Source organism: Primulina tabacum, chromosome 3 (assembly GCF_025594145.1).
Source record: "Primulina tabacum isolate GXHZ01 chromosome 3, ASM2559414v2, whole genome shotgun sequence".
NCBI lineage: Eukaryota > Viridiplantae > Streptophyta > Magnoliopsida > Lamiales > Gesneriaceae > Primulina > Primulina tabacum.
Genome location: NC_134552.1, coordinates 1,697,985 through 1,712,500, shown reverse-complemented (window position 1 = coordinate 1,712,500; position 14,516 = coordinate 1,697,985). Strand labels below are relative to the sequence as shown.

The 14,516-nt window shown below is 36.0% G+C and overlaps 3 protein-coding genes across 3 annotated transcripts; 2 read left to right on the top strand and 1 right to left on the bottom strand.

Annotated features, from left to right (window-relative positions):
• Positions 1 to 976: 976 nt before the first annotated feature.
• Positions 977 to 6,905, bottom strand: LOC142539217 (agmatine deiminase). Its single transcript, XM_075644504.1, has 10 exons — positions 6,714 to 6,905; positions 6,329 to 6,442; positions 6,168 to 6,257; positions 5,995 to 6,079; positions 5,022 to 5,077; positions 4,835 to 4,913; positions 3,959 to 4,093; positions 2,564 to 2,796; positions 1,415 to 1,573; positions 977 to 1,294 (listed from the first exon to the last, which is right to left on the bottom strand). Exons 1-10 carry the CDS (start codon positions 6,798 to 6,800, stop codon positions 1,208 to 1,210), a joined length of 1,125 nt encoding a protein of 374 aa, XP_075500619.1. The 5' UTR covers positions 6,801 to 6,905; the 3' UTR covers positions 977 to 1,207.
• Positions 6,906 to 8,869: 1,964 nt separating this feature from the next.
• LOC142538273 (uncharacterized) lies at positions 8,870 to 9,841 on the top strand. The gene has a single exon (XM_075643631.1). It carries the CDS (start codon positions 8,870 to 8,872, stop codon positions 9,839 to 9,841), a length of 972 nt encoding a protein of 323 aa, XP_075499746.1.
• A 2,466-nt stretch (positions 9,842 to 12,307) lies between these two features.
• Positions 12,308 to 12,952, top strand: LOC142538272 (uncharacterized). Its single transcript, XM_075643630.1, has one exon. It carries the CDS (start codon positions 12,308 to 12,310, stop codon positions 12,950 to 12,952), a length of 645 nt encoding a protein of 214 aa, XP_075499745.1.
• The last annotated feature ends 1,564 nt before the right edge of the window (positions 12,953 to 14,516 follow it).

The following is a 14,516-nucleotide window of genomic DNA, read 5'->3' as shown; positions in this document are numbered from 1 at the left end:
GGCGAGACGGACCGACCCTTCATCTCGACGTGTTGGAAATCCTCAACCCAACTCAGTCTAAGTTGAGTCGTGTGTTAGGCGAGTCGACCCACAAAAAATAAAAAAAAATTAATTAAAAATTTCATTTCATTTCATTAATAAATATTTTGAAAAAATATAAATAAAATTTCTAATTATTGATTTCGCACGTTTACGTTTTATACAAAGTAATTAATACAAAAAAATTCACAGCTTTTATTAAAAAATACATATATACCCACTTAAATTGTGTGACGGATAGACTCAACCCAAATTGAGAGCTTTATTTTTTAGGCATTTTGGTCAATTTATGTCAAGAAAAAATTTTAAAAAAATCAAATACAAGTTTTTAGACTTTTTTTTTTAGATTGAATTTTGGAAAATAAAGAGTTTATTAACCTATTAGTTTAATTCACGGATTTTATGGTTCTTTTGCAACTTTCCGGGGGCTTAGTGCAAATTTACCTCTTTTTCAATATAAATTTTTGTAGAGTTTGTGGTCCTAAAGATCGTTTTGGACTCTCGAATTAATTGAATTAACTAAAATTTTAAAATTAAATATAATTTTTTTATTATCTAAACTTAATATAAAACATATTTTTAGACGTATGGGCTGAGACCGAAGCCTTATCTAAGATGGGTCATTATGGTATGTATATGTAAACCCAAGTCATGAAATCAATAACAAGGCAAACCAAAAGAAAATTCTAAAGGAATCAAGTTCAAGCAACATGATTAATCCTATGATCCAGCCTAGATTTAGACTCAAAGATCAAATTCCCGCCGCAGTTTTACATCAAATCTTGTAACTCTTGAAGGTATAACATGTAATTTTTAGTTTTAAGTTTCCAATTTGCTGTTTACAGATTGGGTTTGAGTCTAAATCTAGCCTGGATCATGTGAAATTCAGGATTAATCATGTTGCTTGAACTTGAAAAAAGATAAATCTCCATGGAGATAAATGTAATTATTTTAAATAAATATATCATAAATTCTCACCAAAACATGACAAAAATCTAATAGTGCGAAACATCAGTTGGAAAACTGGACAACCCGACTCCAGTTTTTCACCATGCCTTCTTGTTCAAATCCGCGTTGTTCTCATCTCTCTCCCTGTAAGACTCTGGAAAACTTCCATGATATGTTTGTTTGAATTCATATTCAAAGCAATCTTGCACCATAAAAGATATTATGGACCCGACGGTTGCTGTTGCGTGATGCAATGTATGTTTCCTCCTCCTAGTACAATCTCACGAGCACCTGCGACTCCGACAATCTGAACCACAAGTCTCAAGAAAATGATGTTTTCGCGAAAATGTAGAAAATTTCGAATACAAACCATAAATGATAACAACAAATCAACATCTGCTATTCCATATGAATTAAACTTTCTCACCTCGCGATCTGGGAATGCCAAAGACAAGACACGAAGAGCTTCATCATCCCATTTTTCATCACCAAATTGGGGTGCAATAATTGCTCCATTGGCAATGTAGAAGTTCACATATGAAGCAGCCAGCCTCATGCCAGCAACCCTTGGTGTAGCATTGCCATCCTGTTGAAACGTCAAGCCAAAAGTGGAAACGTTAGTGAACTGTGCAGGTGAGGCACTGCAAAATGGTTTCATTACTTTACATATGTATTCGCTTCATAAGAATAAGAATGATTAATCAAAGTTGCTTGAAGATCCATTACACGTTCTTATAAACCAATTCATATTTGCCCCAATATTTGGATGTGGAACAAGATATCACAATATGGAAAACCAAAGTGATGTCTTCGATTTTATGTTTGTTTTATCTTTGCACTATGATAGCATTGGTAGCCCTTTTTGAAGCAGATAGGTGTTATAATCACCCATGGACAAACTCTTCGTGCATTTTCGTTGTCACCACACAAAAATGGTGCTTACTTTCACGAAGAGGAAATAATTAGGGATTTAACTACTCAATATTCTTATCGCATTACAGAAAGCAATCATAAGCAGGACCCATAAATCAGTAAAACAAAGGTATAACCATTTCGTACCATAATTTCTAAAATATGCTACGGCTGTAAATATACTGAGCTGTCATGAATATTATTCGATCTCTATTCAAAATGATCGAACATAATATAATTTCAAGTAGAATTCAAGCCTGAATCATTTTGTATGATATCTTATGAGTTGATAGTGGGCTTTTGTTCGTTTACTAATAGTTTATAAATAAATTTGAATTTGAATTAGCTCAATGGTTTGAACCATAATTCGAGTATTTGCTTAATATACAGTTCAAACTTAATCATCAAGCTCAAGCCATAATTTGAGCCTTTACATAGAGAGCTTGAATTCAAACTTTAAAGTTTCAACATAGCCAAACTTGAGCCAAAAAGAGTTAATATTTGAGATTTGAAAAGACAAAAAACTCGAGGTTGAGCTAGACTAAAAAAATGAGGAGTAGATTTGGTTTGTTTATACCCCCTGTATATGCTAATCATCAGCTGGCGTGGTATGGAACGGAACCAGAACACAAGGAGTTGAATGACAAATAAGAATAATTTCTACCTGTTCCAAGGCAGAAGCCTCCTCATATGTCATGTAGAGTGGCCCAGGCACATGAAGTTTGATTATCTCTAGTTTTCTACCTTTGGCATCCGTGGCTTTAGTAAGAACTGAAAGGGCTTCCACAGAACGCTCATACTGTGGATCACTCTCATCATCAGTCCATGACAACAATACAACACCAGGTCTTACAAAACAGCATATGTTGTCAATGTGCCCATTAGTGTCATTATCCCCTGTAGGACATGATCCAGGAATCAGGACACCATATTGCTTTTAAGGAAAAAAATTCATGCAAGGAAAACTAATAACTTGTTTAAAAAATTAGAAATAATTCAGATGGGAAATATCCAAGAAATAAGCATGTGAGATAGTGGCATTTTACACGAATTCACTGAAGTCCGAGTCAAGTAAGATAACTACATAAGCAAACAAGCAGTAAAATGTAATAACCTCAATTTCTTTCAAGGACATCCATATGTATTGTTCTGAATCCTAAAAGGCTATTTTATTTCTAAAAGTATCCTTGGCTATGACTATATATATACAAAACAATATGATACTTTTTACCCCGTAATTGCTAAGTCTGAGTGTAAAATGACAAATATAACCATAAACATTTGAACTTCTCAGCACTCATCTACTTAAATGAACTTCTCAGCAGTTGCGTGATGAATACTACAAGCATTAAAATTTATGGATGTGATTTAAGTTCACTGAAGACCGAGCTTTCGTATACCTAATTATATTTACTGTTGTCTAACAGAAATGAAAGTCCACAGTCCAATCTTGTCTCTAAACATAAGAAAGACAAACTTTAAGCACTGACAAAGTACGTGATTTATTACTCTTTTTTTTCCCAACCCAATTTCATTAACTTGAAGATAACACCAGAAGTTTACTGAATATTAAAAGGACAAGAAATCTTATTATGAAGCAAAAAATTTCACTTACTAAATTATATGTTAACAAGGAGTTAAAACACAATGAAAAATTATGAAACAATGGTAAGGACATCGTAACTCAAAATCGATGTTTGCCGCCATAATGGATCCATCAACCACAAGAGTTGAGTTTTATGGCATAACTCATGATTTTAGTATATAATAATAATAATAATGCAAACTTAGTGCTGGCAATATCTGATCGACAAACCATGCCTCTTCAACCAAATGGGAACCAAGAGAAACCAAGAAGGCTTCACATGTTAATAAACTTGAAGTTATTCATTAAGGATCAATTATCTTCAATCAAAATTAACAAAGTAAATAAACCAAACCTGTCAAATAAGTTTTCATTGATGAATGGCTTAAATTTCAAGATTCAATGATTTAAATAAATGGTCTCCGGAAACTTGAAAGGAAACTTGCAAACCCAGAAAGTGAACAAGAAAACTACCAAATAACCCATGAGGCAGCCAGATGACCTTCTTGACACCAAGATATGATTTGAGCTCATCCTCAATTTGTCTTTTGGTTAACCCAGGGTTTCTATTCTTGTTTAAGAGACACTCTTCGGTTGTAAGGCAAGTCCCTGAAGGAAGAAACAAAATCTAATTATTCACGTTACTTTTGACATTACGAAAGTATTCACATAACTTAAATATCAATCTCCTTTATGTTAGCAAATGCTTATGTTCTGGAAGGATTGGTTTTCAGATTATATTTAACATGTTGATGCAATCACCAACTAGAACGTCATCTATTTCACATCAAATAAATATTGTCTATAACAACCAATTAAGGATAATGATTCAGACAAACATAACGTATTTTTGGTTAAAAATGATTATTTCTCGATTAATAAATCAGGTAACTGGTGGCAAGAAGTTTCATTCCAGTTCAAGTTCTCAGATGCAGAAAGGTTATAACCAACAACATCATATTGGATCAGGGGTGCTCGTTTCTTCTTCCAAAAGGATTTTGACTTTCTCAAAATTTTCATATTTTCACATTTATCAAATCCAAACTTTGACAGGATGCAACTATTCTGCTTTGAAGATGTAAATTACAAGAACTTGATCCACTGTATAAAAAATAACAAACCTAAGTGTTCAATTCACCATGATTATATATCATTTTATTTCCACTCATTCCTTTTAGCTTCAAGATATTTCTTTCTTCTAGAAACATAGGGCCAATGTCCTGCAATCACTAATTGTGAGCGAATAGTTCCTAATAAGTTTGTATTTTTCTGTTTCATGCATAACATATTGCATTCAGATTCTTGCAAGCTTTCTGCTCACTGAAAAAAAAAATGAAGAATTTCAAAAACCTTCTCCGTCGACATGAATGCTTCCGCCTTCAAGGATCATTGAATGGGGAAACCTTGGAAGCTTTTCAATTTCCAGAACCTAAAATGAAAATATCAAGAAGCAAAAATGAAAATGTGGTAAACTGCACCTTGGACCAAGTAAGGATCGGAAAGTTTCAAATTTTCCGCTGGTTAGAACTTGACCAACCTTTCTAGTAATAAGGAGGTCAAGGCTCCAATCTTGGTAACAACCTTCATCTACGCCTAGGTAAATCAAATAGTTTGTGTTATAACATTTTGTCACATTTCAAGAAGAGAATATGATAAATGTGGAATGAACATTCTTTCCGTAAAACAAAGAAACACACCCTAGAAAATATTTGTCGCAGCACGTATGAAAAGCACACAAGCCAGTACAAGGCCCTAGAAAAATAGGATTCTAGTAAAAAGTAAATTGAAGTCATAGAAGAGAAGCGACACCAAAACTAAAACAAAGAAACACACACCCAAGAAAATATTTGTTGCAGCACATATGAAAAGCACACAAGCCAGTACAAGGCCCTAGAAAAATAGGATTCTAGTAAAAAGTAAATTGAAATCATAGAAGAGAAGCAACACCAAAACTAGCATAAATTCATATTATTAACAAAGAGATGCAGACGACTCCAGAAAAGAGGAATTATCCAGATGAAAGAAATGCAACATAACTATTTCATAAAAGTACAACCGGTATGATATCATTCAAAAGGAAAGGTAACATCTTGGCTGCCTTGTAGTCAGTTCTCCCCATGAGAAGCAAAAATTAATTTAATTTAAGAAGCTGGATACTGAGTGACACAAAGCAATTCCTTGTTAAGGGGACATGTTTTATGTGAACCAGTTTACGCATACAAATTTATCTTCATGCATAAAGCTTCAACGCTGGCCAATGGCAAACAAAATTACAACATAAAAGAACAAAAAATCATAAGCGAAAACAATGATGCGCTTGAAGAGGTAGGCCAAGGACGCAAAAAAAAAAAAAAAAAAACTCAAGCAACACCGTAAGGATACTCTAGTGCTAAGACTATTATTCTCTTTGGTTGATACAAATCTGACAAAAAAGGTGTAATATTCAAGTGCAAAACTCATGTACAAGATATCAGAGAACAAGAACTGAAGGGTCAACTATGCTGTCTTACCACCATAACCATTAAAGTTCCAATCAATCCCTGCAATCCTGCTGCCCCGGTTCTCAGTATCTGTGATTCTATTTTTCACAACAAACTGCAAATAATAATTTCGAATATGAAAGTATATCTTCAATCATAAAGGAAAAATCGATTGTTTTAAAAACCAAGCGATCAATGCTCACCGTTGGACCAGTATCACGGAGCCAAGAATCATTCATGCTCATCTCAACCACCCTGATTTGTTCGGGCAAAAGACTACGTGCATTTTTCCACTGCCATTTATGTTATCATCTTCAAAAAAGGAACCGAATATAGAGAATACTAAAAACTCAGTTATGCCAACCTGCTCAGAACTAGCACACACGTTAACGGGTTCAAATCTTGAAATCGCAGCGGCAACGTTGGCAAATGAACGTTGAGCATGCACTCCGTGATCTCTCCAATTATCCGGCCGTTCCTATAAAACGCAGAATTGAGATAACATTTTGATCTAACAGGAAACTACGCCATCCGATCCAGGCACAAAGTACATATAAGTGTTGATAAACATCAGTGGCCATGAAATCCCATCTCAAGCACAGCGAAGGAAAAAAAACCCACCAAACAGAACATCCATAACACACAAAATTCACCGAAAAGAAGTTTATGCAGGCGAAAACGAATCAAAAATGGTAACACAGATAAAAACAAAAAAACAAAAAGTTCCAGGTCGAACCGACGAAACTCACCGGCCAACCAATCCAGCATCCGGAGTGAAGCTCCCACTCCGGAGGCATGGAGTATCCATGGTCAACAGGAGTGCCCTTGAGTTCCATTCCTCTCTTGCAATTTGCGGTGGCGCAAAAGCAGAAAGGTTACTGCAGACTATGGATGTTTTGCTTTACTATTGTTAAAACTTTAAGCCAGCGGGGCCCTAAAAGGACAAAAAATTGGACGTACAGATATTTTGAAACGGGTAGGTAACTGAGACGTCTCTTGGTAAAATACCCGATTATACGTTAGAAGCATAATCCGTGAACATTAATATTTTATTAATATAATATAATTATATATTAAATATATATTATGAGTGATGTTTGAAGTTTTCGAACCTTAATTCTCGAAAATTACTGTCTGACGATAGTTCGTCAATAGGTTTGAAGATTTTGAATCGAGCTCGAGCAAAAAAATTAAAAAAATTCGAGATTTGAATATAAGTGAAACTTGAATATACTTACTGAGTAGGTGTCTAGTGAGACGGTCTCACGAATCTTTATCTGTGAAACGAGTCAACCCTACCGATATTCACAATAAAAGTAATGATCTTAGCCTAAAAAGTAATATTTTTTCATGTATGACACAAATAAGATATCTGTCTCACAAAATACGACACGTGAGACCGTCTCACACAAGTTTTTGCCATACTTAATTTGATATGAATTCGAACATTAAATTTTTAATAATATTTGGGCTCGTGTATACCTTTAATCGAAAAGTATGAATTAAATGGGTAATAGTGTAATATTAATGTTGATGATATAAATATTGTAAAAATATAAATAAATAAATCATTGAATAAACGGTTAGAATAGTTCTTATAACTATTATTACTTCCTGCCGCCGTGTATGTTTTCTCCCTCTTGGTGTAGGGTTTTTTTATTCCCCCAATCATTGTCTGCTGATCTGGGTGGCTATTATTCTTTGACATGGATCCCGAGGAAGTTAAGAGATTGGTTAATGATTTTCAACTGCTCAACACAGATTACAACCGAGGAAGCACTGATCCTACAGGATGATGATATTAGATATGGTGAAAAACATATCGAAAACTGTTTGATGGCTAAAATTTTGTCTCCAAAACTGATCAATAAAGAGGCTTTCAAAACTCATATGCCACGGATTCTACAGGCTTCTAAACAGGTTGTGATTGGCTCCTTGGGAGATAATCTCTTTCTACTTGATTTTAAATCTGTACAAGATAAAAATAGGGCACTGAATGGGGGCCCTTGGAATCTGTTTCGTGATCTAGTATTATTCCGAGAACCACATGGTTTACAAAACCCTAGGAATTTAAACTTTGATGCAGTATCATTGTGGGTCCAATGTTATAACCTTCCGCTAGTTCTTATGAATAAAGAGACACTCGAGAAGGTGGGTAATCTGATTGGGATTGTAGAAGAGATTGACACATGAGCTAATGGCTTATCTATGGGCAGTTATGCACGGGTTCGAATCAGGGTGGATGGCACCAAACCTCTAAAGAAATTCATCTGTGTGTCGATACTCGCGGAGGCCGAGTCTATCATTGTTCCACTGGTGTATGAGCGACTTCCTGCTTTATGCTGTAATTGTGGTTGTTTGGGCCATTCTAATAGGGAGTCTGAGATACCATTGGCTGAGGATGGTAAATATCAGTTTGGAAGTTGGATGCGAGCGGATAACATAAGGGGTGGGGAGAAAAAGCGAGGCACATCTCCTACTAAATCATATAGAAGCCATACTAGTTCTCCAACCCCAAGTTCAACTCGAAACACGAATGCTCATGAAGACATCTCACCTTCAGCAATTTACAAGGACAGTGATGAACAAAATACCATTCCATCTGTTATGTATCTGTACCAGGTGGTCGTGCTATTGTATCGGAAACATCTGTCACCTCTCAAAGTGAGATTGAACTGGGGCATATAGGATCTAAGACCGATAGGAAATGGAAGAGACAGGCTAGGGAGAAAGGACATTCTTTGACAGAGTCGTTTCTCCCTGGATGGTTGGAACGGGGCAATCAGCTGCAGTTGAGGTTGGCAGACTTGGAGAGCACCATTAACAAACGAAAGGTTGGAGTCTTCAATGACTGTCATATACCAGAACAAGCGGCGGCGGCTGCCAAGCAGCCCCGCCGAAACCAATGAGTTGCATCTCTTGGAATGTTCGAGGGCTTGGGAACCAACGAGTATTCCGTGAACTTAAGCGACTTGTCGCAGAAAGAAACCCAAGCCTCCTGTTCTTATGTGAAACAAAAAGGAGGGACTCAAACTTCACAAGGTGGAAAGATGTATTGGGATATTCTGGTATGTTTGTGGTTAATTGTGTTGGTAGAAGCGGAGGATTGACATTACTGTGGAAATCGCCTTTTGATGTTACCATATATTCTTATACATTGGGACACATAGATTGTCTGGTACAACATGACGAGAAACGATGGAGATTTACGGGTTTTTATGGTCACCCAGAAACGCAACTTAGACATTCTTCATGGGCTCTCCTTCGTCGGCTAAGCAGGGTACCGGAATTGCATGGTATTCCTTGGTTGGTCGGAGGAGATTTTAATGAAATAAGTTTCGATAGCGAGAAATTCGGGGGTAATAGAAAGCCTGCTGCTCAAACTAGAGCCTTCCGTGATACTCTTAGTGATTGTGGCCTGCAAAATCTTCACGGGAGTGGGGACCTTTTTACATGGGTAAATCGCCGATCCCTGGAACATAATATATTTGAAAGACTAGACCGCTTTGTTGCTACTTTTGAATGGCGACTGCTGTATCCAGTGGCAAAAGCTCAATCCCTTGATTTTTATCACTCGGATCATAGGCCGATCTTGCTTGAGTTGGGGAAGACAAATGACCAGTTAGTGCATAGTGGCCATGTGTTTCGTTTTGAGCCTCATTGGGTCACTGAGGAAGAATGCAAGGATATAGTGGATCTTGGGTGGCAAAAATTAAACATTTCTTTGACCTTACAAGATCTTCAAACATGGGCTGGTAACAGATTTCGAAATCTCCCTCGGAAACTAAAACACAAGATGATGCAGCTTCATAACATGAAAACTAGAGATAAGTGGATGGAAAATGTGCAACAAATAAATTCTCTAGAGAAAGATTGAAATACTAGCACATAAAGAAGAGATGTACTGGAGGCAACGTAGTAGAATCAGTTGGTTGGCCCATGGTGACAGGAACTCGAAATATTTTCATTCTTGTGCATCAATTCGAAGGGACAAGAACCATATTCGGGGCTTGGTCTCAAGCCATGGGGATTGGTGTACTGAGGAAGCTCAAATGAGTGCAATTATTGAATATTATTTCACCAATTTGTTTGCGTCGAATAATCCTACGCTGGAAGACAGAAGACATATCCTTGATTGTGTCGAGCCGGTTATTGATGAGCACATGAATTCTATACTGAATGCCTCCTTTTCAGCAGCAGAGATTAAGACGGCCTTATTTGATATGCATCCTAATAAAGCTCCGGGGAGTGATGGTATGTCTGTGTTCTTTTATCAAAAGTTCTGGAATTCGGTTGGTGGGGAAGTAATTGAGGTAGTCCAAAGGATTCTAAATGATGGGCAACCACTTGATGCATGGAATGATACCATAGTCACTTTGATCCCAAAAATTAAGTCTCAAATGACTATGAAATATTTTCATCCTATCAGCCTGTGTAATGTTTGCTATAAGATTGTTGCTCGAACTCTCACAAACAGGCTTAGGCCGATCTTAAAGCAGACAGTGAATGATTTTCAGAGTGCTTTCATTCAGGATCGGCTCATCTCGGACAATATTATTCTGGGTTTCGAGACAATTCACTGGATTCGAAGCAGGAAGGGAGGACATAAAGACTATGCAGCTTTAAAACTTGATATGAGTAAGGCTTATAATCGAGTTGAATGGAACTTCTTGGAGGGCATCATGATCCAACTAGGCTTTTCGCATATCTGGGTTGAAAAGGTGATGAGATGTGTGCGATCGGTTAAATATTCTTTTTGTGTGAATGGGGTGCTCAGTGGAGGTATTACACCTAGCAGGGGACTACGACAGAGTGATCCGCTTTCTCCATACTTATTTGTATTGTGTACTCATGGTTTGTCATCGGCTATACTATACTTTGAAGCCCGAAAGTTGATCAAAGGGGTGCGTATTGCTCCTACGTGCCCTACGATTACTCATTTATTCTTTGATGATGATAGTCTACTATTTTTTCAAGCAACCATGGAAAACTGTGCCGGTGTTCAACAATGTCTGTTTCTATATGAGAAAGCGTCGGGTCAATTAATTAACTTTGAAAAGTCATCGCTATCCTTTAGCCCGAACACTATTGCCGGTGTAGTGGAATCTATTAAAACTATGCTTGCTATTCCGGTGGTGCAGAATCAGGAGGTATATCTGGGCTTACCAGTATTTTCAGCCCGTAAGAAGAGACTTCAGTTTCGATATCTTATGGAGAGGGTGACTAAATGTATGCAGGGATGGAAAAGGAAAATGTTCTCCATTGGAGGGAAAGAAACGTTGATAAAATCGGTGATCCAATCCATCCCATCCTATGCTATGTCTTGCTTCCGTATCCCAACATCAATTTGCAAAGATATAGAACGGGAGTGCTCTAATTTTTGGTGGGGTGGGGATGAAGCCTCGAGGAGAATGCACTGGAAATCTTGGAAGATGCTTTGCCGGCCTAAGTGCTTGGGTGGAATGGGTTTTCGCCACCTCGAGACTTTTAACAAGGCTCTGTTGGCTAAACAAATTTGGCGTATTATTGCTAACCCCCATTCGTTGGTTGCTAAAGTCCTTAAAGCAAGATATTTCCGCCATCGAGATATCATGGATGCCCATTTCGGAAGTAATCCATCTTATATATGGAGATCATTATTGTGGAGCCGACCTTTGTTGGAGAAGGGGCTGCATTGGCGTGTGGGAAATGGCCAGAAGATCGCTACATTTGCAGATAAATGGATTTCGGGTGTAGGTCTACAGAAAAACACCGCACAAAACAATCTTATCTTTCCTACGGTGAGTACTCTTCTCAGACAAGGGAAATGGAACGAACAAGTGGTGAAGGAACAGTTCTCTCCTCATGTTGTGGCAGAAATCTTATCAATCCTTCTTAATGGCTTGGCAGGAGATGATATTAGGTACTGGTTTTTCGATCCAAAAGGCCAATACTCTATAAGGGATGGGTATAAATTGGCTATTGGGCTCTAGGACCCTCCTGCTACTTGTTCGGAAATTCGATTAAAGAATTGGTGGAAGTTTTTGTGGTCTCTTTCAATCCCTCCGAAATCCGCATATTCTGGTGGCGTGCCTTACATCATATTATCCCTACTACAAGGAACCTGCAGGATCACCATGTTCCTACAATTGAATTATGCGCACTTTGTGGAGCTTCGAGTGAGTCAACGAGCCATGCTCTATTCTCGTGCCAGGCTATCAGACACTGCTGGAAGAGAAATAAGTTTTGGCATCTGCTAAAAGGAGTATGTAAGTTGGATGTTTTTGATATTGCTCTTTGTATGAGGGATAAGTTCAATCGAGAGGACTTTGAATTCTTTACCATACGAACTTATGCTATTTGGATGGAAAGAAATCGTATTATTCGTAGTTCTGACGCTAAGACAAGTGTGGTTAATGTTGATTGGTGTGATAGCTTGCTATGTGCATATCATACAACAAGAGCTTCAGTGATATCATCTGCCAATTTGCTTACACATCAACAATCACCAAAGTTTTGGACGGTACCACCAGTTGATCACTTGCGTCTGGATGTTGATGCGGCTTACAACATTAATTCAAACATTTATGCGATTGGGGGGATTGTGCGGAATCATGAAGGGCAGCCTGTGTTAGCATTTGGAAAGCATATTATCAAACCACCATCTGTCACTGCCGCAGAACTCTTTGCCATTGAGGAAGGAATCCAAATGACACAAAATCATCACTTAAGGATTCATCAACTTACTTCAGATTCTTTACTGGCAGTGCAAGCAGTCACTTGCCCTAAAGAGGATCTCGGTTATAATGGAACCATTGTCACAAATATCAGACGCTTATTGGAAAGTCGATCTCAGTTACAGTTGGATCACGTTATGCGTACGGCTAATACTGTGGCACACTCTTTAGCTTCTTTTGCTGTTTCCTCCTCTTCACCTTTTGTGTGGAAATTTGGGGAATTCCCTAGTTGGCTAGTTAAGCTTGTAATCACAGACCTCGTTTCGTCATGAATAATATTACAAGTTTTCTGTCAAAAAAAAAAAAGAATAGTTATTATAACCCTTATCATATGTTTAGAAACAAAGATTTGGAGGTAAATCCTAGTTTTAACCGTTTGGTTAATTGGATCTTAAGGGATTTGACAAGATTTGACTGAATTTTATGTATAAACAAATCTTCTCAAAACTGATATGAGATTTGGATTTGAATAAAACTAAAAATTATTCATAACAATTTTTTTTAATTATTATCCTTCTACCATCTTTATATATAATTGTTGGACTAAATGAAAATTTTATTTTGCATATTTGATTCTTGAGATATATTCTTATAGTTGTCATGAATATTGAACAATTCTTTATTCAATAAAAATTTATTTTTTAATTTATAAAATTATGATGTGGTTGAATATTTAATTTTGAAATAATTTATTTCGTACAATTTAAATTTGAATATTTAGATGTTATGTTTGATTATTTTATTTAATAATACATTTTGTGTTCATTAAGATTAGTTAATTAACTATATAAGAGTTTATGTGGTTTGTATAACACAAATATATTACTGGAATGATATAGAGAAATGGCAAAAATTTGTGTGAGACGGTCTTACGTGTCGTATTTTGTGAGACAGATACTTTATTTGGATCATCCATGAAAAAGTATTACTTTTTATGCTAAGATTATTACTTTTTATTGTCAATATCGGTAGAGTTGACCGGTCTCACATATAAAAATTCGTGAGACCGTCTCACATATAAAGATTCGTGAGACCGTCTCAAAAGAGACCTACTCGAGAGAAATATATGATAAAATTAATTTTAATTTTTTAGTTTTTTAATAATGTGAATAATATGTTTTAATCTTGATTTTTATAAAAGATAATTAAGATTATTTTGGTCAAATTTTAGATTTTCAAATTCGAATTTTGTTTTTTTTCAAACAATAAATGAATTCTAAATAGAATTTTTAAATTTCAAACAAAACACAAGATGTAATTCTAAATTCATGAATTTCTAAATCCAATTCCAAATCCAATTTTACTTCCAAATTCAAATCCAAATCCAAAATTTTAAGCATCCAAACATACTGTTATAATATTTTTGACAATATGGAATTAATTAGATTTCATTTAACTAATTGAAATTTTATAAATTGATAGGATTTTATGGGATTTGAGTTCTAAAAACAATAGCATTACTTATATTATTAAACTTATATAACTTACTTATAAATTTTATATCTTTTTTAAAAAATTTACAAAATATCATTTATTCAAAATATATGTTATCAATTCACATTATTGTATTGTATTTTATTATTGTTAGAATTAATTTTGTTGTGGAGATGCTAGTAAAAAAACCAGTAGATGCTGGCTTAAGTACAAAACCAGTAGATGTAAATAAGCAAAAAACCAGAAGCACTTGTACCGCGCTAAAACCAGTAGCAGCACTTATCAAGTACTGCTTAATCTACTTAACAAATGACTTATTAGCTAAAACCAGAACTAGAAGAAATACAAACTCGAAATAAACACTAGCAGAATTTTGCGTATCTCAAGTCTTTAAATATTACC

Coding starts and splice junctions, on each gene's coding strand:
- LOC142539217 (XM_075644504.1), bottom strand. CDS start 6,800: ATGGAACTCAAGGGCACTCCTGTTGACCATGGATACTCCATGCCTCCG. Junction 4,094..4,834: donor CATTCATGTCGACGGAGAAG/GTTTTTGAAATT, acceptor TTCTTCCTTCAG/GGACTTGCCTTACAACCGAA. Junction 1,574..2,563: donor AGGCTTCTGCCTTGGAACAG/GTAGAAATTATT, acceptor ACGTTTCAACAG/GATGGCAATGCTACACCAAG.
- LOC142538273 (XM_075643631.1), top strand. CDS start 8,870: ATGAGTTGCATCTCTTGGAATGTTCGAGGGCTTGGGAACCAACGAGTA.
- LOC142538272 (XM_075643630.1), top strand. CDS start 12,308: ATGGAAAGAAATCGTATTATTCGTAGTTCTGACGCTAAGACAAGTGTG.